We start from the raw sequence: 22,142 nt of genomic DNA, 5'->3' as shown, positions 1-22,142 counted from the left end.
AGATTCCGTAATCACAATTAATTCTTAATTAAAGACTTAAAAGTAGAAAATAATTTTTAAAAAATTCACTTTTATAGTGAAATAAAGTGTGTTTGGGTTACTTTTATTAAAAAATATATAATACATTATTTAAAATTAAAAATGTTTATATACTTGCAAAAAAGAATAAAGTTAAATTTTAATTAATCAAACGTTTTTAAACGTAAGATCAATTTATTTTAGTATGTATTAGATGACATTCATGAATTAAATTATGGAAATAATATTAATTTAGAATTAAATATAAGAAGTAAAATTCTGGGAAAAGTTAAAATTTCTACTTATTTGCAATAATTGGCAAAAATTGAGTAATGTTTTAAAATCTATATTTTTTCTTTGGATCTTAAAAGTTATATTTTTCATTAATGTATAGATATAAAATGAAAATTATAATTATAAAATACGTTAAAAATAACCATAATTCCTTCTGGAGACTATTTATATTACAAATTCATTAACTTAATAACTTAAGAACAAAATAAATTTGTCTGACGTTTTAGAGACGCGAACAAACCTTTTATCGAAATGCAAGATTTCAATTTCAACTAATAACCTCACTCCCACTTCAAAAAAAACTACAAAAATGCTCAGTGTTGTGGAAAAACGCTTTCTTTTTCATTTCACACTGTTTACTCCACATTCACACACATTTCCACTACCAGATTCTTTCACTCATATGTCGCAGGACCTGACGTCATACACGCAGAGTTTCTTTGAATGACATCAGAAGGCCTAGCGGCGCGCTGATTGGCTGTCGGTCACGAGTGCTCCTACATTCATGAAAGCCGCTTTCATCCGATGTAGTGTTGTAGCGTAAGATTCTCCAGTGTTATTATTGACTTACCGTATTTGAGTGTGGGATGAAAGGGAGGCTGTGCCCAAAGTACAAATTTGATCGTCCTGCTATTTTCGTCCGTTAAGTGGTATTCGCGCTTAGTTTAGTTAAGAGATTTATATAAAAATAATAGATAATCATTTCACAATGCCGTCCCGAGATTTTATTGAAGATCAAGATTCGGCTGTCCAATATCTTTCCGCTGAAGATTTACTTAAGCGGGTTCGAGACCCGAGTTCGCCGTTACTTTTACTGGACTGTAGGTGTTCATCAGATTTTGCTGCTGGTCACATTAGGGGAGCCATTAACTTGACACTGCCAGCGTCTTCATTAATGCTACGCCGGCTTGCCAATGGAAAACTTAGTGTAGCCAGCCTAATCCAAAACAGCGACTGCAAAGATCAATTTTTGAAACTTTGGAAAGAAGCAACTCTGGTTCTGTACGATTCCGATTCGGAGACCGAGTACGGCGGCAATTCTAATACAAGGGTATTTGCAACATTACTGCAACGTCTGAGACTAGAAGGATGCAATGTCGTTTGTTTGCAAGGTAAGACCAAATTATATTCCTCTTAAAAAGTTATTTCTATGTTGATAAACTTATAATGCTGAAAGGTTACTTTTGCATGCCCTGTTTAAATGTTCATTTTCTAAGTAATAAATGAAATTCGATAAAATTATCTTTTGTATAACATTATCATGTGGTAATCGCTTCAAGATCGTTAAAAGGAGAGGTTAATTAATTCAATGTAAAAAGTGAATTATTTCATTTAAATATTTATGACATTGTCATATTTTTAGTAATTTATGTGGTCTTATTTCTGTTTTTTCTGCTTCTGGCAAAAACAAATTGAGTAAACTGACAAACAAAAAACAGATAAGATAACTTCTTGTTAAGAAAATTCTTTTAAAGTTTGTTCTACGAGTGATAACGAGCTTTCAAAATTTGTTATACGATAAAATGTCAAGCATATGAATCAGTTAATTAATTATCTAGTGTGAAAATATATACTTAATTTAGCTGATTTCGAAAAACGAATCTTAAGTGCTTTAAAATGTATTAAAAAAAAAGAGATCTAATACATTACAGTCTAATTAAAAGTCGGAACAAATTATCAGCATAATTATTTTGTAGTCGAAAGGTTTTCAAATATTGCCCTATGTTCAGCAATTATGCGATCTAGAACTTTATATAAAATAATTATGTTGATAAATAAAAAATGGAATTATAGGACTGAAACCCGTTACGGTTCTAAAATAACGGAAGTCAAATAAATAATAATCGCATTCTGTGATAGAATTTTCAAGCAAAATGTTTATTTTATTCTTTAATAGTCAATGAGAGAGTCTCATCGTGAATGTTAAGAAATAAATAAGTTTTTGATTAGCGAGAAAGTTTACAAACTTTCTCGCTAATCAAAAACTTATTTATTTCTTAACATTCACGTTGAGCGATATCCATTGTGAATGGATATCGCTTCAATTAACTATGTTCTAATAACACATTTTCTACATGTATTTTGTTTTAAAGAAAATGATTTGTGGTTTCCTGCAAGCTATTATCGTAGTATGTCCCTCGTAGACAAATTTTTATTTTATCTTTTTAAATACTTACAAGTTGATTTATGAGGATAGGAGGGGCGAAAAATAAATACTAAACTCGGGGCTTATTTCTACACTGTAGCTGAGTTAAATGTACTTATTAATGCAATATCTAATATATATTATGTTTTGCCGTCTTATGTTTTTGTGCCTATGCAAATCGATTAATCCATTATATTTTTCTAATGATTGAACGCTTATTATATGCTTTTTATTTTGGAAAATTTAAAATGAATTTTCCCCTTATGTAAACAAGATTCCTGAAGGCGGGCGAATTAATCTCAGTAAATAAACCAATCAAGAGTCATCTTAAAACTGTTTATCTATTTCCTCACCGGATATATTAAATAACATTTCGGTTCCTGAATCACCACGTGTTCAATAGCTCGAAAAACCAAACTTCTTCGAACCGCCTCACTCTTTTTTTTTTCCCCCTCCCCGCTATCAAACCATTTCCTTTCTTCCCTCTCCTCCACTTACCTTCTGTGTTTCCGCAACCTCAGAAACCACCCGCCTTCCCTCCCCCCCTCTTCCGGTGGAAGATCGTTTGCTACCTTGGGCAGGATATTGCGGAGGCATTCGGCCTACCCTCGGGTCACCGTCAGACAGGAAGTGGGTGAACAAGCTTTTAAGAATTGGGGGGGGGGGGGTTCTTATTTTGAAAGCGTAATGCATGTATGTTTAAAGCAGATTCTATTGAGCGGTTTACTCAGCCCACGAGTTTGTGCAACTTCGACGCAAAGAGCTCACTTCAAGAGGATGCAACGACTATATATTTTAATTTTTTTTTTTTAATGTTTGGGAGAAAATAAGAGATTTAAAAGTAATTAACAGAAAAAAAATTTATGGGAGAAGGATTTTTGTGTCTCTGTATGTTTTGTTCTTAGAATTTGGGATGTTTTTTAACTGTATCTCATTGATGAATCAAAAGTTTAAAATAGGGTTTTTCCCGGACGAAACAAAAAAATTCTGCGCAATTTTTGTAATGACATGATTAGGGTGAAGGTAAGGGTTCCATAAACATAATGAAAATCGTTAGATGTTTATAACTTTAAGTATTTTTATGTGTGAGAAAGGGTTAAAAAACTGTTTTAATGTTTTTATTTAATTGTTTTATTTATTAAATGCTGTTAAATCAGGCTGTCTTAAACTTTTTTTTTATTCATCCCCTTTTCTCGTAGAAAAATTTTGTGGCTTAAATTTTTTGGCAATTTTATCGAATCCCTAAACAGGAGAATAAATTTTTAAAATTAAAGCAATCATTATAGATAAGAAATCTATATTACAACAAATCTGATTGAAATATCTTAAACTAATTTTTTAATAGCTTTTACATGCAAATATTGACTATATGAGAAAGTACCGTGAAAGTTCGCGAATGTCAACTATGCGCGACCTCATATTTCAAGAAATCATATATTACCTGATGAATCAAAAATGACTATCATTAATTCAAAATGAAATGCTAATTAAAATCACCATAAAAATAAGATGGATGCTTAATAGATTTGAAACTTTTAGAAACATGTTATGAAAATGTTGTCGTTCTGTTTCCTTCGAAGACGACATGCAGAAGCGATTTTCATGAGCCTTAACGACATAATGCATCTATCAATGTATAGGAAGTGAAAATTTTCTTATATCGGATTAAACTTTTATGAAGAATGTAGGGTATAGAAAAATCGTGCATCTTATTTACGTTAAGACATCTACATTTTATACGTTAAAGGGTTTACATTAGTATGTTGTAAATTCCAGTCTAAGATGTATAGGAATCAGGTTTCTAAAATGTAGTAGCCGTAGGAACTTCAGTGATTGTAAACCTATTAAGTTTTTTTTGTAACTTTGTTTTATTGTGAATAAAAGTTTCACTAAGATCTGTTGTGAATTACTTTAAGGAATGCTGTGTTTATCACTCTCTGAGCTGCAATTAAAAAAAAATTCAAATGTGAAAGCAGAATTTCGGTTTGAATATTCAATGGTTAAACCAAATCTAAAAGGTTCCGAGGGTCTTTTCTGCATCCTTAATACTTAGAAGATGAAACGACCTCAAATGTAATTGTGATAAATTAAAAAAATAATAATAATGGTATGCTCGTATAAAGATGTCATTTTCAACCCCCTCGCCTTATTTTTTTGTTTCAATATGCTATTGGATTTTCTATATAATTTCTTGTATTTTAAATGAATATCATTCGAAAAACTGAATACTCAACGTTTTTATTTCAATGTTGTTTCATTTAATTGTGTTAAAAAATTCGTGAAGACATTTTAAATGTAGTAATTGCATCTATAATTGATTGAAAAACTTACACTATAGTCTAGAGGAAATGGTAGTGTGATTTTCTTTCTTTGGGTTTGATTCTCTTATTTTTTTTTTAGGCAAGACCGATTAAAACATTGTTTCTAATAGTTTTATTGTGATTGATAAATTCGTGCGTAAAATTTAAATTTTTAGGGAAATGTGTGTATGTCAGTAAGATTATTACAGTTTCATACTAAAGCAAACTTAAGAAAAAAGAAGAAAAAATCCGTGCAAATGTTTTCAGATTTGTATTTTTTTTTAACTCTTAACTTCTTATTCTGTCTATATGGATGAAGCTTTTTGAGTTCTTTATCTTATAGTAACCTTTCAACTGCAGATTTTTGAAAGTTCATATTATTTTTAAAGCAAAGCAAGCTTTTGTTTTTCTATAATAGCGTAATATAATTTGACGCTGTAATAATAAAAAAAAAATAAACACATTAGCCCATGAAAATCACAGAAAGTAAGAGAAAAAGAGACCGATTTCCAACCTCCGGAAATCTCGCGATAAGTACTCGAAGGTTTAAAATTTAAAAATAAAATCTGAAAATGTCATATTAAATTGATCGAAACCAGGCCATAAACTTTTCCACTCACGTTCCCTTTCCAGTTGAGAGGTGGGGAGAAATTTCAAACAAGAAAATGAAAATCAAGCATTAATTAATGATAAGGAGAATTTCACTTAATTCGTTTATAAACGGTTATAATAAAATATTTTAAATTGAGCTAGCATCCTTGTTTATTTTTGTTTCAAGTATAGAAAAAAATCTGATCGCTGTCCAAGCCTTCGGTATCCCAGAATTCGGTGTTGAATCCCATTTCATTTGCTATCTTCATTTTTTAAAAAATATCGTTGTAAATGAAACATTATTGGCAAAACTTATAAAAGGATTCTAAATAATTAAATGTATTTATTTTAAACAATACGGTAACAAATAAAATTACACTAATTGGAGTTAATCTAGCAAAAACTCGATTGAATACACTGGCGAATTCTATTAAGGTGAACCTTTCCCTCCCCGTTAAGTTTTTAATAATTCTATCTGTAAAAATTTGCATTGAGGTTCAAAATAAATATTTTTTAGTTCTTTTACATAAAATATAGCTTAAGAAACAAAAAGAGTATAATTCCCATTGAAATAAAATTTAAAACAGAATTCTCAGTTACTTGTTAGGAATTCATTTCTAAGGTTTTGTCAAGTCCTCTGTAACCGATAGATCACTATATTTAAATTTTATGAATAAACTGTGGAGCTTGACTGAGTAAGTTGTATAACCGGACGAAAACAAGCAGACGTCCTTTTTTTTAAGCGACACATTTTGCCGGGAGTATTACAAGCATCAATGAAAATGAAAAAAAGCTTAAAAAGGGAGGAGCTAAAAACCACTACTTTTGTTTTTCTCCTCCTTGCTCGTTTATCAATGCTGCAGCAAGTGAGTGGATCTCAAGGTCGCCCACTTGGGTGAACACAGCACCGTTTTACCGTACCGCAATTCCAAATTTAGCAGTGCTTGTTCATGAAGTGTTTATGTGAGGAGGGAAGCGATCCTTGTGCCGCTGTATAAACAGATAGGAAGATGCGATATCGCAGGCAGGATTCTGGAAATTCTGCTTTCAAGGAAGATCTTGCGACACGTCTTTTTACAGTTATAACTCGTATGCAAATCTGAAATATCAGCATTTTATAATGGGAGTAATATAATTCAAAATCCATTAAACTGTTCATTACAAACAAATAGTCAAATAATACAAACTTCAAAATTATGCAATAGTTCATTTTTGATCTAATATAAATACAGATCTGATAATGAAATAAACTTCAAGACATGAAAAAAACATGCTCGCTTTTTAGCGTAGATGAAATATGCGATAACCGTGTACATCATATTTAAATAGTGTTTTCATTTATTTCGTTGTTTTTATGATGATTATAATTCTTCCCCTTTAAGAAGAGAGAGAGAGAGAGAGAAAAAAAAAACCCTCTTTTACTATTGATATACGGGATGCATTTTCTTAGTCTTGTTTATACCCTGTTTTGATTTAATGTGTAAATTTCTCTCTCCCTTAAAGAATTAAGTTCTGTGATAGAACTCGCCTGTTTTATAGTTTAATAATTTTTTTTTTCACTATTAAATGCATCATACGATTTCTTCGAAAATTCTTTTAAACAATTCACAAGCAAAAGAAAGTTGCGATATCGAGTATCTAAGTTTTCACGAGATTAGTGAATTTTTGACATATGTGTATAGTTGCAACTTTGTAGGCAATTGAACAAAACAACTCATAACAATAAAGAAGTTTAAAATATTACTTGTTTAATAAATGCGATTTTGTAGTTGAATGATGCACTTTTTAATTTCCTCAGAAAAACGTTGCTTTATGCGAATTAAAATATGAAACTTATTCATGTAAAAAGTTCTTTTAATATTCTGTCATTTGGGAATTATTATTTTACAATTTTGCGGAATTAAAAAAAATGTTTTGGAAATATCTTATTACATTGTCAGTGTACTGTTATACGTACTACAGCATGCCTGCTTCAACGCGTGTCAGAAGCGGATACAGGTGCTTCCTGAGGGGTCGGAAGTCGACAGTTTCACTGAGCGTTTTCACGGTCCCGTTGACACAGCCGGCTAATCATTGGTGGTATTGTTCCGTTCCTCAGACTTATGTTGAACGAGGACCGTACGACCAAAATTCTACTCCCTATTTTACTGATGTTTTTTTTTTTTTTTTTTGTAACATAAAAAAGGAAAAAAAAGGGGGTCGGGGGGATAACAAGCATACGGAATATACGCATATTGGTAGTGTTACACTGCTTTGAATGAGAACTGTATTGATCCAATGAGGGCATTCAAAAAGCAATTTGACATACAATAGAACTGAATCATTTTTAGTAATAATTATAATCTTTTGCACTATTTATGTTCATTGGTCGTTTGTTTGAAGTACATTATGGTGTAAGTCTTATATTTATTGAAATAATGAAAAATTCTGAAGATTCTATCTTGATGCAAGATCTTTTTTTACTCTCATGTACCTGCAAATTTTAGTTTTATTTCAGTTAAGGCGATGCAAGCAATTGTATTAGCAGCAATAATAATAATAACGATTGTATTAGCAAATGCATTATATATATTAAGTTACCCAAGAAAAGATCACTCCTAATTCAAGCGAAAATTATGATGGCTGAAGCAGTATTGGAAAAGTGAAAAATATTGCTTATTAATACTACCTTCTTTGATTATTAGAATTTTTTCACTTTTGATTTGCAATTTTAAATATAAAAGTTTGCATACCATTTTCCATTGTATATACCGAGTTTTAATCTCGATTAAACAAACAAACAAACCAAAAAAAGTAATGATAAAAAGTCACAGCATTTATATTGTGGCGAAAAGAACTTGCTTATTTCTGTTCGAAACACTTTGGATGTAAATTAAGACACCCTCCCAAATCGAACTTTCCAGAATGCTGTCAAAAATCCTTATGGTCAGAAAGTTTGAAATCGTCAGAAAGCATAACGAAAGAGGGCAGAATAAGGATATAATAAAAAATAAAAAAATCTTGAAGGAATAACAGCATGCAGGTATTATAAATGTAAAAAGAATATACGTTTCGAGAACATTCATGTCGTAAGTTTGAAGAGCATTAAGAATCCTATCAAATTCAATGGTATATTACATTTCTTCAATTCAATAACAACATACAAAAAATAAATAAACTTAAGAGGTCGACGTAAAAATGACTGTTCTAGAAGACAGCGACCGCATATTTTCTCATCCACAAGAAAAGTGAGACTAATCTAGCATGTCGCGCTGGTGTAACAACTTAGCTTTTATTTCAAGATAGTAATAGAGCCCATTTTTGGTAAAGATTTAAACAATATTAAAACCGTCAAGTGACTATTACCTTCAGATATCTTGTATTAATGCCGATCTTCTGAATTATTCTTAAATCTAAAATTATTTTTGAAGCACTTCTTTTATATTTATGCCCATAAACAAGTCTCGAGCATGTTGCATTTAAAATTTGAAAATGTCTTTCTTTTTTTTTCCTAAACCCTTAAAAACAATAAGTAAAATCAAAGTTCATATCGTATGGTTAAAAAATCATACGTTTGTTTCTTATTGATCATCGATTAGAAACCTAAGAATTTAGATCATATATTTTGGGGAAAGTTATTCAAGATTTATTTGAGCCGCTGAGGCGTTGTTAAGTCTCATCCTCGGGGCGGGTGAGTTTCAGATTCGAGACCAGATTCCATTAAAGATCTGTCGTGTATGTGGGCCTGGTACACATTAAATCTGATGTGTGCCAAATGTCCTCCCGTTGGTGTGGTGCGAAAGTTTGGAGAGAAGTATTGGTTCAGAAGTCATAAACAGATAATTAATATAACTAAACTGCATGTTTATTCAAATCGTTTAGTTATTAAATAAATATATATCAAAGTAAATCTTAAAGTAACTCTGTTTGTCCAGTATTTCAAGACTTGCAATGCATTAACTATCCCGAGTTCTATTCATTTATAAAATAAAATATTCCAAAAAAAGATTCATCAGAGGATTTTGCTAGAACAATTTTTAGAAGCTCTTTAATTTTGTTGCACGTTTTTTCCACAATTGACTTGACTAGTAATATATTTTTCATCCAATAATTTTGTCTAAATTCCTCACTGATGGGATTTTTTTTCTTTTTTTTCTAGGTGGTTTCGAGAATTTCAAGTCTCTCTATCCAGAATGGTGCGAGTCGGAATCATCAGAAGCTTCTCTTTTGGGCTTAATGGCCCTCCGAATCAGCTCAGTTAATCCGGAGACTCGTCAGCTGGATAGCGGTTTGGGTGACTGTTCTGTTGGAACTCCACCTTTCCCAGTAGAAATTCTTCCCCATCTTTACTTGGGTAACGCCAGTGATTCGTGCGACTGGAACTCTCTTGAAAAATATGGAATCCATTATGTGTTGAATGTAACTCCCAATCTCCCCAATACATTTGAGAAGACTGGCATGGGCATGAAGTATATGCAGATTCCTATCCAAGATCACTGGTCTCAAAACCTGTCTTCTTTTTTTCCTCAGGCCATAAAATTTATTGGTAAGTATCTTAATATATCTTTTTTAAGTCTTTTGGTCAATATCTTTATCAATATATTTGCGATCATGATACGCATATTGTTTATGCTTAATATATTTAGGTAAGAATAATATTTATTGGTCTCTTTTATCACTGTCTATTCTGCTGAATTGGTTTTATTTGTGTTTTTGAATTGTATACATATTGATTATTTTTGTGAGAATGGGCAAATCAGAATATTCTTTGTAAGCTATTCTTTTTTTCTCGGAAAATGTTTTATAGCTATTTTGTACTTCCGTCCCCCCACTCAATTTTTTAACCGTTTCAAACGGAGGAAAAATATTATTGATATATTTTAAATTAAGACTGTTTTCATAATCACTTTCTTTTTTGATTAAATAGTCATGAATTTGTTCCTCATGCCACAGTGATTTTGATGGTATAAACTGTTTGGAAAAACGTTTACAAGCCATCATCAAAATAACTTCAAAATTTTTTATCGATCCGCTTCTAAATATTGCTGAGTACAATCTGTAAGCATTCTCATACCCATAAATCTGTACCATCAAAAATTAGTAATTTTTAACATATCTATTAAAGGCCGCTTTGAAACACGGTTTCTTTCATTGAGTCTATAGCACCGGAAATTATTATCTCGCATACCTGAAATCGTCGTGAAAACACCCATCTCCTCCTTTTCTATCCAAATTTCCGTCCTGTTTTCTCCCCGTAATCCTCCCTTGGCTTCTAGGGGCACATTCCGCGCACTCTTGGCCCCTTGTTTTAATGGGGTCACTTCAGAAAAATGCACCTGAGGGGGAAAGAATTCTCTTGGGGGCCAAACTGGTTTGAGATAGGCGCCGGTTGTCTTGACACAAATGTCGCTAAGTAATTTTCTTTTTGAAACTAATTGAATCATGAAAAGAAAACGAATGCGGTAATTTTCATTTCTTTTCTTCTTATGAAACAAACTAGTATTGGATAGCATTTCAATGCAAAATATTTTTTTATTTTCAGAAGTCTGAGTAGCACTACTATTTTCAATGGGAAAAGTTTCATTTTAAACTAAATTGTGCAAGTCTGTGATGTCTTTTTATTTGGGGAGGGGGGGAGTATACTTTAGAAAAAAATATTACGCTCCTGTTTTCTTTCCATGCGAATTTTAAATCAAATAGACTAATCTTACTTCATTTGAATCTAAATTCAAGCAAAAGTAATTAGATTTAGGTGTATAGTAGTTGAAAAATAAAGATGAACAGAGTGCTAATTTTGGCAGGGAAAATAGCGCAGTACAAGTCAAAAATCTTTTTTTTTTTTTTTTCCCCTTAATATAAAGCTTTATTTTAGGTTTTTGTAACTATTAGCTGGCTAAAATTATACTGCGTAGTAACATTCCTCGACAAGAAAATGCGTGAAAAGTTTATTTAACGATATGAAGAAAAATTCATATGCTGGAAAATTCTTATTACTGTACATTAAAATCTGTCTGCAAGTTTTATATGTAGATAGTTTTATCGATGAGATACTGTTTAGATTTATTTCTGAACCTACATAGCTGTTAAAGAATAATTGCAACTGATCATATTTTCAATTTAAAAAAAAGTGTTTGCGATGAGCATTCGTTCATTTTCCCGGAAAAAGTCGGTTTTAATATATATATATATATATATATATAATATATATTGAGGGGGAGGGGCATCTTAGGAAACCATTGGACTCCGAAGTCTTGAATCTTCCACTTAAAATTGTAAGTGAAAATTTAGTGGCATGACAATTGAATTGCCTGAATTTAAGATATATATATTAGTTAACTTTTAAACTTATTTAATTATTTTAAAAGCATGGATTTTTTTTCTTGATACTTATATATATATATAAAAAATGCAATGAAAAGTAGAGGTGAATCAATGTACTCAACGATGTAATATATATTACCCATGCTTCTCTTCAAGGCTTCTCCAGTATGACTTCATTTTAACTCGCATCTTTTCTTTTGTTTTGGTAAATTTTATTGCTATATTTTAAGTATTGTTCTATTGTAATTAATTGCCATGTCTTTTAAAATAGTATTTCTGTTGAGTCGGGGTATTTCAGATATTTATCTTGTTGCTTTATTCTGGTGTTCCCAAATTTCCTGATTTGTCTTTTAGCCGCCTTTCCTCACACTAAGAAAGCATAACTAATCAATGATTTATTTGTAAAGCAGTAGCTTGTTTCTCAACGAAAGCGGTTTTTTTTTTTTTTTTTTCTTTGAGCGGGTAAAGTTGGCCTTTCGCCATTCTGAATTTTTTCACAATGTTTTCGATACAATTTTTGTACATTAGAGTTTTTCCCCTTCTTTTTTTTATAACGAGGGTTACACCTAAATGTTCATTTTCGTCACACCACTGAACTTCCCTTCTAAACAATTTAGTATGAGTGGGTTTGTTCTATGTTTAGTGAAATACATTACCTGGCACATTTCTACGTTAATTTTTATTTTCTGTTTGATATCGTTCCAGCTCGGTTTTTCATTGTCGTCATCTGACTTTTGTTAGTGTTTAATATCGCAGTATTATCAGCAAATGAGCAGTTGCGGGTGTATTCAGTTTAACGTATGTCGTTAAAATACTATGTTATTAATTGAATGGTGTATTGCGCTTAAAATACGTAATTTTAAAATTCGACGGCTTAATTGATAGTGTTTTTATTTCTCTTAACAGAACTTTTGGTTTTTATCTACGTAAATCTCTCCATATTTGATTCATACTGAAAAGAAAAACACGTTTTTATATAATATATACTAAATCCTATTGACGTACATCTCGGTTTTTTTTTTTTTTTCCAATTTAAAAAAATGAGAAGTTTTTTAAATCTTATTAATCTTAATCTTATTAAAAGTTGTAGCCTTAAAATTTTTTTTTAAATTGTAATCGGACATTGATGCTTTAGGAAGTGTAGATCAAATAAATACGCAGCGAATTTGTGCTAAACATACACCACTATCAAATTCTATTCTTTTCAAAAGAAGGAATTACCCAACAAGCTTGAGGCCATGTTCATTTCTTTTTTTTTTTTTTTTCTTTTTCGTCTATCGCACGGCTTGCTTATGTCAATTACCGTCAAAAAATGAAAAGGAAAGGTAGTTCCTGTGGCGAGACCTTTGAATGCAGTTCTTGAGGATGTATCCTCTCGGGGGAAAGAACAGGAAGGGCGTGCTGTATCCGGTTCTTCGAAAACCCATCCCTTAAACAAGGGGAATCCTTTGAAGACGAGGCGGATCCGGTTTATGCTCAAGCTTACGTCCGCCTACTTTTCACTGCTATCAAGTGGATTGTGTTTCGAGAATATTTAATGTTGTTGGTCATCTAAGCGTGGCGATTTTTCTTTTGTTGATATTTAGAGATTTCGTTAACTACGCCTAATTTTTTTCCCCCAGTGATGTGCGAACGTGCATACATCTTACATCCGTTTAGTGAAAACAAACAAGTGGATCTAAAAGTCCCGCCTTTTTACTTAAATGAGAAGGACGTTGTATACATTATTAAAATTTTGCTCTGTTAAAAAAAAAAAATCGACTTTTCTTTTCATATTTACAAGCTTTTAAATGGCATTCCAATCATTCTAAACCTTGCCCATATGACCAGGAAAAGTATATTAAGAAATTATTTTCTCAATCTTTAACCTGGACTACCCATTCAGTGGAAGCATGATAAAGATGGAGACGGGAAGGGAAAGTGCCTTGTTTTTCTTCAAGATAGATCTTGAGTGAAAAGTGCCTTGTTTCTCTCTAGATCCTTGGCTCTTCAAAAAAGAGAGAAAGAAGGGGGTGGGTGAGAATGAAAGCCGTGGAAAAAACCTAAGGAAATACAAGTGCATGGTGCACGTTTTTAACCGAGTTTTAAAATAATAAACGAAGTAAATTTCATTTCAAGCAAAATGGCAAAGTATAATCTATTTTCCATTAGCTAGAAGATCTGGGGGTCAAGTATTCCTCTTGAGAAATTTCAAATTCTTAGTCGAGAACATCATATAAAGTCCCCCCCCCCTAAAAAAAGTATTACAATTTTGTATGCAGAAGGTCTTGAATATATTACAATACTGATTTTACTTTTTCAAGAATGATGCTGCTTGAAAATAGATTTTTAAATATCGTGTTTGTTATCAACTATTAGCTGCACATTTGTCCTATATAGTACATTTTTTATTGCTCAAAGACTCACAGTAAATTTATCGCGAATTTATCATTCCCTTTTTAGCACCATTGAAAATTTTACGCTTCAAGATTTTAACAACAGTTTGGATACCACTGACATCTTGTATGAAAAGATGCATATAACTGTATTTGGCTAGTAAAGGATTATATATGGGCAATGTGCTGCTAGGCTCAATCTTGTACAAGTGGAAATAAAGAAATTTGAATATTATAATATTCATTGAACAATTAGAAATGTTATTTTGAAGAAAGATGCATTGAAGTTTATTTGTATTTTCAGAGAAAGGTTCGTGATCTGCATATTTTGTATGGGGTAGTTTTCTTAATATGAATTTTGTTCCTACACATTTGTCATTCGAGGAGTATCTAAAGAGCTTACATGACATTAGGTTTCCTTCTTTACGTTTCCTGCGCAAAACCAACGTACCATTCTGTGCCCGTCATATTTTGTGGGAAAATTTCACACTGGCGAGTCGTCCATCCTGGGAGAATTTAAGGTTTGCGAGTCATGCGAATCTACCAATTTCCGACTGACTGTGTGTGCGGACTTCCTCTGCACTCTCCTTTTCCTCTCTTTGTTTTATTTTGAGGTAGAGGAAGTGAACATTGTTTGTGTGGGACCGGATGAGCGATTTCCTTGCTCTCCTAGACAGTTTCACGAGTGTAGTGTTTAAAAGAAATGTTCATTTCAAGTTTTCTGTATTTACATTCTAGAAACTAAATAGCGTTGTTCAAAAAAAAAAAAAAAAAAAAAAATTTCATAATTTCTGTTAACAGAATTAATTCTGTTAACAGAAATTATTAATTTCTGTTGTTAATTTCTGTTTTTCTTAACAGAAAAATTGAGTATATTGCATTCAGTGAAGAATTGCTTATCCTGTTATTAAATATTCGTCATTTACCAATTTATGAATAATTGATATCCTAAATGAAAATTTAGCAAATAGTATTTTAAAGAATTATTATTTTCTTGAATTTGCTGGAAGAAAGAAAAGGAAATTTTCAACCCTTATCACTTCACTGGTTTCGCTACGGGAATATTAGGTTTGCGTATTTCATGATTCAAACACATAAGATTTAATTTGTGTTCAAACAGTATAAATAGACCTTTACTGAGATCACATTTAGTAATTTGGATTGCTAATCTCAGTAGTCTCGTCTTTCAAAGAATTTAACCGTCAGATGAGACCAGAAAAGCATTGTATATCGAATTAGATTTTGGAGGAGCACTAAGTGTTCACTAGTGATAACCTTTTGAGTTAGCTGGTTGTCCGATTTTTTTTTTCTATACAATTTAATGCAAAATCTCTGGAAAAGTTTAATAAAGCTTTTCTGGATCATTTCAGTAATACCTTAAAATAATTGCAAAAGATCGTTGCTTGTAGAAACAAATGATTAGCTTGAAATTTAGCTTCGCTGTTGACTGATTGATTTCTAAACTGCTTTAAATTTTTCTGCACCTCTCTTTATGTTCAGTAATAGGTTTACCATTGAAAATAAATCGATATTATCGATAATCATTTAACCGTTTGCACTCAGAAAAGTAATTTGATGCTTAATTATTCACTTAATACAAAGACTTGTTTATTGCTCCGAAAAATATAATATCTTAAGTTGAATTTTCCCGAAAAATTAATCTACATCATTTTACCACTCTGTAGATATTTTTAGCAATCAAAATTAAAAAATAAATGAATGAAACTTCAAAATGATGCACCGTCTTGAATAGGTGCCCGAAAAGAGCCATTCGAGTGCAGAGGGTTAAATACCTTTTACTTGAATTTTCCTAAAAGAACGATTGTGATAAAAAGCAGATGGAAGATGTTTTAAAGTATCCATAAAATAAGCATACTTGCTCAATATTTATTTCATTTGTATTTAATTAAAATATAAATGATTCAAGAGTATCCTCTTTATAAAGATTTCTAATTATTATTTTGATATCTTGTCAATAACACCAAACCAAGAAATTTTGTGCTGCATAAATATGTAATTCTTTAAGAAATACATATAATTTTTTGTGACTTGTTTCTATTTTCTATGTCAATTTTTTTCTTGTTTATTTAAAATTCTTTTTCTCTTTCAGATGAAGCCCGTAAAAGTAAACTTGGTGTATTGGTGCATTGCTTGGCTGGTATAAGTCGATCCGTTACCATTACCTTAGCATACCTGATGCACGAATTGAATATATCACTGAATGAAGCCTACGATTTTGTTCAAAGACGTAAAGCCAACATCTCGCCAAATTTGAATTTCCTCGGGCAACTTAAAGATTTTGAGCGCCAACTGAACCTTAATAATTGCCATTGTTCCAATAATCCCAACCCATGCGAGCATACTAATTCATCTGAAGGATCCACTCCCGATTCTGCTGTGCAGACTGATATGTGGACATAATCAGTCTATTTTCATTTTGTGATTGTTAATGCTTGTTCAACATCTATGCATATATTATTTTTGCATGTCAGAGATATAAATGATTGTTATGATGATGGTAAATGGCTTGTAATTTTTTTTGCATTTCACATTACTGTTTGTATTGCAATATAAGCAATAATTTTTCAGATTTCGCATGTTTTTAAAAGCATGTCTTCCTGAATAAGATTTTTTATTTCTTTAAGGAACTGTATTTTATATAGATTTTACAGTTGGAGAGTTTTAAATATTATATTCTAAAGAAGATTTACTGTTATGATTGTTACCTTTGTAGATGTTATGAAATTGTGTTCTAGTCTTTTGCTGCCATCTCAAAGTATGCTTTTGAAAAAAGAAAAAAAAAAAAAAAATTGATTTGTCTGTATTAAAAGCTCTAAATTAAGAGCTTTCAGTGTTGTAACAATGCCATCGAACATTATATTTGAAATTTAAATTTGTATAGAGAAATATTTATAAGTATATTGAAAACGAATATTCTGAAAGAATATTTTTGCATTGTGTTGTAATTGTATTGAGTTTCTTTCAATGAAATGGACTAACATTCCATATGGATACTTTGATAGTATAACAATGTTATGAGAATAGAATTTTAAATTATAAATTTGTGGTAAAATAAAGTATTTTTCTAATACTTCCCTGCTTATTTTCTGTCTAAGTTTCTTTAACAGTCTCGAATTGAGAGAACAGCTATCTGCTTCCATTCACAACTCTAAACGCGCAGATAATAAATATAATTGAAGATTTTAATTCTTTTTTCTTTATTTCTTTAAAAATTACTTGTCAAAATATTGGGAAATTTATCATTTATCTAATATTGATATTCAGTTTTTAAATATACTTAACTTTGCCAATCCTCATAAAAACGGAACCTAGTGCAAATTTGATTTGTAGAACCCTTAAACAAATTTCGTACAACAAAATAATTTATTGCATTTCACTATTTATTATTCTATTGCACAAATTGATGCATTAAGAATTTAAGTAATACATGAAAATAATTAAATTGTTTTTATGAAGATAATATTTTAGTTATAAAAATAATAGTTAAAGTGCTTTTTTTTTTAATTTATTAACTTAAAAACTGCAACATGCACATTACTTACTAAAACATGCGATTTTTGTTTAATTTTCTTTCATATTAAGAAATCCAATGACAATGTCATCATAATGTAGCTTTTTTGTATGTGTTTAATTTGGATCCAATTAATGAAATGCTTTAAGAAAGTACGTCGTTCTTGACTAATGCTGAATCTGTAAATATTTCTTTTTATTTCTAATATTGTAATAACATTCAAAGCACTGAACTTACCTTGGATTGATGAACATGAAATATTCAAAAGGCGTGTGATAATATATAAATGTATGTATATTCGGATTAAAAAAACACTAATGCATTTACCTTTTGCGAAATTAATGGCAATCGCACTATTCGCAACTCTCTCGGTCAGCTAATTATATGGCTTTTGCGTACGGGACATACGCGTACCGTAAAATAAAACTATCAATCGATGATCTTTTGACAGCCGATTGTGTTACTGATTCACTAAATCTGGCATGTTTTTAATAAAATATGAATCGATCTTAATTTTCACATTGTGTTTTTATAGGAGATGAATTGTTTTTCAATAAATTTATACAAAAAAAAAATGTGTGAAGAAAATCGAGCACGAATTATATTTCTACTTACATAAATAATGTACCCGAGTTGAAACAAATTTTTTTCTATATTTTAAATAGCTGGCATTTGAGCGATTAATTCATAACTTTATTAAAATACAACGATTTTCATGAATCGAAAGCCTTTTGTTTTCATCAGTTTTTTGTTATTTCTTCTTGAGTCATTTGTTTAATTCAATAAGATGGAACACAAAAATATATGGTATTTTATTATGTCCACTTAAATAAGGAGTTGTTTCTTAAGTTTGAAGAGCAGTTAAGTGAGATAAATGGTGTTGGAATGACTTATAAAGCGGGTGTAATTGCTAAAGAAATAGTCTTGAAATGTAATAAAAAAACCCTCAAGTACGGATGTAATGCTTTCATGATATGTCCTGTTTTACCAGCTTCAAAACATCAATTTACTGAGTAGTAGAGTGCTATCATAAATTTAAACCTTTTTTGGTTCTCTTTATAGATTCATCTTTAATACTGTTGCATTTTAAAAAAAAATCTGATGTTGATAAATTATTTTTACTTATATATCTTCCCATTTTGTGTATGAAATAGAGTAAATACTAAGCACATAACAAGTGAAAGAAAGTAAACATACTGATACAGAAATGTATTAATATTTCGGTGTATGTATTTTTACTATGAAAATCTGTGGGAGATGTTCACTGAATTAATATTTAATTTTTTTAGATACACTTTTAAACGATGGCAAAAATTTACTGCTGAAAAATAAAAAAAAATTGCATTATACATTAATACATGTAACTCATTTTTCATGAATTAAAAATTTTTTTAAATATCTTTCTCATATTTGAAATAATTAATTAAAAATCATTATGATTAAAATTCCGGTATAGCACTCCTCTACAATATACAGCTGCACTTATCGTAATTTTTTAAAATTTTTTTTTACTCATAAGCTATATTTTTTGCCCAAAAGGCTTACTGAACAAGAGACATGATGAATTTTGGCTGAAGCTAATCCTTCGCTTTCATATTGTCACGTAAGTTCTTTAGTGTCAACTCAGAACACAGTGAATGACACATCTTTTGCTTTTATACTAACAGGGAAAGTTCCAGAATACTTTTCTGGAGACAGTAAGAAAAGTCCAGAACACTTGTCTGCTAAACTAAAGAAATGTCCAGAATCTTCTGGAACATGAAATAAAGGAAAACATAAAATCAAGGAATTAAATATTTACACAGACTGTGAATAGTATTGTGTCTAGCGGGATTCGAACTTACAATCTCTTGATTATGGGATCAGTGCTATGATTATTCGGACATGAAGAGTCGACTGCCTTTTTTCAATGCGGCATTTCTCCCTCCTTAGAAGAACAGCGTCTCGATGTTATGACATTTAATTTTGTGGCTCTAGTTCTTGATCGAGTCACAAGGCCAGTATAAGTTGTTGCGTCTTCACGGGGAGTAACCCTTTGAGAAATGTCTCTTTCCGGAACCTCCATACTTTCATAAGAATGTTGGTCGTCTTGTTCTTCTGGGTCATGGTATGGCTTCATGCGTAAAATGTGGACAACTTCCTTCGATTTCCGCCTTCTAGAATTAGGATCGAAATCGGCTACTTCATAGGTGACGTCGAACAACCACCTCAAAATTTGATAAGGGCCGGTGTACCTCTTCAGGAGCTTCTCGAAAAGCCCTATTTTACGAACTGGTATAAAATTCCCCACCCAATCCCCTGGTTCGTATGCCACTATCCGATGTTTGGAGTCATAACGCCGGCGATCTTTCTGCTGAGCCTCGAGAGTTCGTGCACGAGCTAATTGCCTCGATTCTTCTGCTTTATTGATCAGATGACTAACATAATCGTCTTCTTGGCTGAACTCTTTGGAGCAGAGGGGAAGCATCGTATCCAACGGCGTTTCAAGTTCTCGCCCATGTATTAGGTAGAAGGGCGTAAAACCTGTTGTGTCGTGCTTGGTGGTGCTGTAGGCGAATGTGACGAATGACAATATCTGGTCCCAGTTCTTCTGTTCGACATCAACATACATAGAAAGCATGTATGCTAGCGTTTTGTTGAATCGCTCAGTGAGGCCATTTGTTTGCGGATGATAGGCTGTAGTCATTCGATGAGTGATATTGCACAGTCGATTAATATCGGACACCAGCTTGGACTGGAATACTTGACCACGGTCTGTAATGATAACTTTCTGTAATGCTTCAGATTATGTCCTCTAGTACGAATTTGGCTATTTGTGTAGCTTCCACCGTTGGTAAAGCTCTGGTGATTGCGTACCGTGTCAAATAATCGGTGTATACTACAATCTATTTGTTGCTGTCGTCAGATTTTGGAAATCGTCCTAGCAGGTCGATTCCGATGCGATGGAAAGGAGCGGCAGCTGGTGTAATAGGCACGAGACGACCTGGTGGCTTCTGAGGAATAGATTTTCTCCTTTGACATTCTCGGCAGTGCATCACATATCTTCGAACATTTCTGTGCAAGCCTGGCCAATAAAATCGCTTTCTTATTCTGTCATAAGTCCTGGTGAATCCTAGATGTCCAGCGGTAGGGTCGTCATGGAGAGATTCTAGAATACTGAGCCGTAAATGCTTCGGGATCACTGGTAGAAATTTCCTTCCGGACGGATCAAAATTCTTCTTGCAGAGGACTCCCTCGACTAATTCAAAGTTTCCCAGCCTGCTTGCTTCGGTACTTTGTTGGTCTCTTATTATTTTTGCCAATTCCGGTTCTTTCATCTCTTATTCTGAGAGATTAGTGAATGAAGTGGCATCTATGGAGTCCCCAGATCATGAAGCATCGAATTTTAATGGGTTTCTGGACAGATTATCAGCATCTTTGTGTTCCCTTCCACTTTTGTACACCACTGATACGTCGAATTCTTGGAGTCGCAGCGCCCATCTAGCGAGTCTTCCAGAGAGATATGGCCGAAACTTAGTTATAGCCCATATGGCCGCAAGGCATTCTCTTTCGGTTGTGGAATACTTTCTCTCAGTCTTCGTCAGAATACGCGAGGCATAAGCTTTTACTTTTTCCTTCCCATCTTGGATTTGGACTAACACTGCGCCGATTCCGTATCCACTCGCGTCAGTTCGAAGTTCCGTTGGTGCGTTTTCGTCATAAAGACCCAAGACAGGATCGGAGGTAAGATTTTTCTTTAAGTTATTAAAAGCTTCCACATGTTCAGGTCCCCAACAGAATTTTGTGTCCCCCTTCAGTAACAAATGTAGAGGTTCGGCTTTATGTCAAAAGTCCTTTATAAATCGGCGATAGTAAGAGCAAAGTCCCAGAAAGCTTCTGATGTCATGGATATTCCTAGGCACGGGAAAGTCACTCACGGCCTTTACTCTTTCTTGGTCCGGTCGTACGCCATCAATGGATACGAGGTGTCCCAAGATTTTTATCTCTTGTGCTCCAAAGCGACATCTTTTTGGATTAAGGATAAGTATATTGGATTAGGGATAAGTATTTAAGGATAAGTATTTGGATTCTGTATACACTGAAGGACGGTATTCAACCTCTGAAGATGTTCATCGAATGTTTCTGAGAACTCCACATTGTCATTTAAATAGCAAAGGCACATTGTCCGTTTTAAATGTCGCATAAGATTATCCATCATACTTTCAAACGTTGCAGGAGCGTTGCATAAGTGAAATGGCATCACTTTAAACTTGTATAGATTCAACGTTCTTTCTTTTTGGTCTATCCTCAAATCCGGAGCTATCATCGCGGTACAGTCGATGACACCCAACCTTGCCTTTGAAGTGTTCGTGGAATAAAGCGATCCTTCGTCTATGGTATTTACGTAGTCTTCAAGTAAGGATTCGGCATCCCGATGGACATGCCTTTACGGATGATCTGAGGTTCTCCTTGTCTGTTGGCACCCCATAGTTCGGCCTTACCATTAAGGAGCGTAATTATAATAGACGGAATGGCAACTTCCTTGTTTAAGAGGAGCATCCTATTTCCCTCTACTATTACATCGATAGCTCGATGGTTCTTACTCC

At 32.4% G+C, this 22,142-nt stretch overlaps 2 protein-coding genes across 2 annotated transcripts; one reads left to right on the top strand and one right to left on the bottom strand.

Moving 5' to 3' along the window:
• The first annotated feature begins 837 nt into the window (after window positions 1-837).
• On the top strand, window positions 838-17,089 carry LOC129960621 (dual specificity protein phosphatase 7-like). The gene is made up of 3 exons (XM_056074162.1): window positions 838-1,424; window positions 9,488-9,874; window positions 16,135-17,089. The coding sequence occupies exons 1-3, from the start codon at window positions 1,022-1,024 to the stop codon at window positions 16,443-16,445; spliced, it is 1,101 nt and encodes a 366-aa protein (XP_055930137.1). The 5' UTR covers window positions 838-1,021; the 3' UTR covers window positions 16,446-17,089.
• Window positions 17,090-19,462: 2,373 nt separating this feature from the next.
• LOC129959814 (uncharacterized) lies at window positions 19,463-20,242 on the bottom strand. Its single transcript, XM_056072705.1, has one exon. It carries the CDS (start codon window positions 20,240-20,242, stop codon window positions 19,463-19,465), a length of 780 nt encoding a protein of 259 aa, XP_055928680.1.
• Window positions 20,243-22,142: the final 1,900 nt, after the last annotated feature.

Source organism: Argiope bruennichi, chromosome X2 (assembly GCF_947563725.1).
Source record: "Argiope bruennichi chromosome X2, qqArgBrue1.1, whole genome shotgun sequence".
NCBI classification, from domain to species: Eukaryota; Metazoa; Arthropoda; class Arachnida; order Araneae; family Araneidae; genus Argiope; species Argiope bruennichi.
This window is presented reverse-complemented; position numbering and strand designations above follow the sequence as displayed.

Excerpts from the sequence above, each read along its gene's own strand:
- LOC129960621 (XM_056074162.1), top strand. The coding sequence starts at position 1,022 with ATGCCGTCCCGAGATTTTATTGAAGATCAAGATTCGGCTGTCCAATAT. Across the intron at positions 1,425-9,487 it reads CAATGTCGTTTGTTTGCAAG|GTGGTTTCGAGAATTTCAAG; the intron begins GTAAGACCAAAT and ends TTTTTTTTCTAG. Across the intron at positions 9,875-16,134 it reads TCAGGCCATAAAATTTATTG|ATGAAGCCCGTAAAAGTAAA; the intron begins GTAAGTATCTTA and ends TTTCTCTTTCAG.
- LOC129959814 (XM_056072705.1), bottom strand. The coding sequence starts at position 20,242 with ATGACTACAGCCTATCATCCGCAAACAAATGGCCTCACTGAGCGATTC.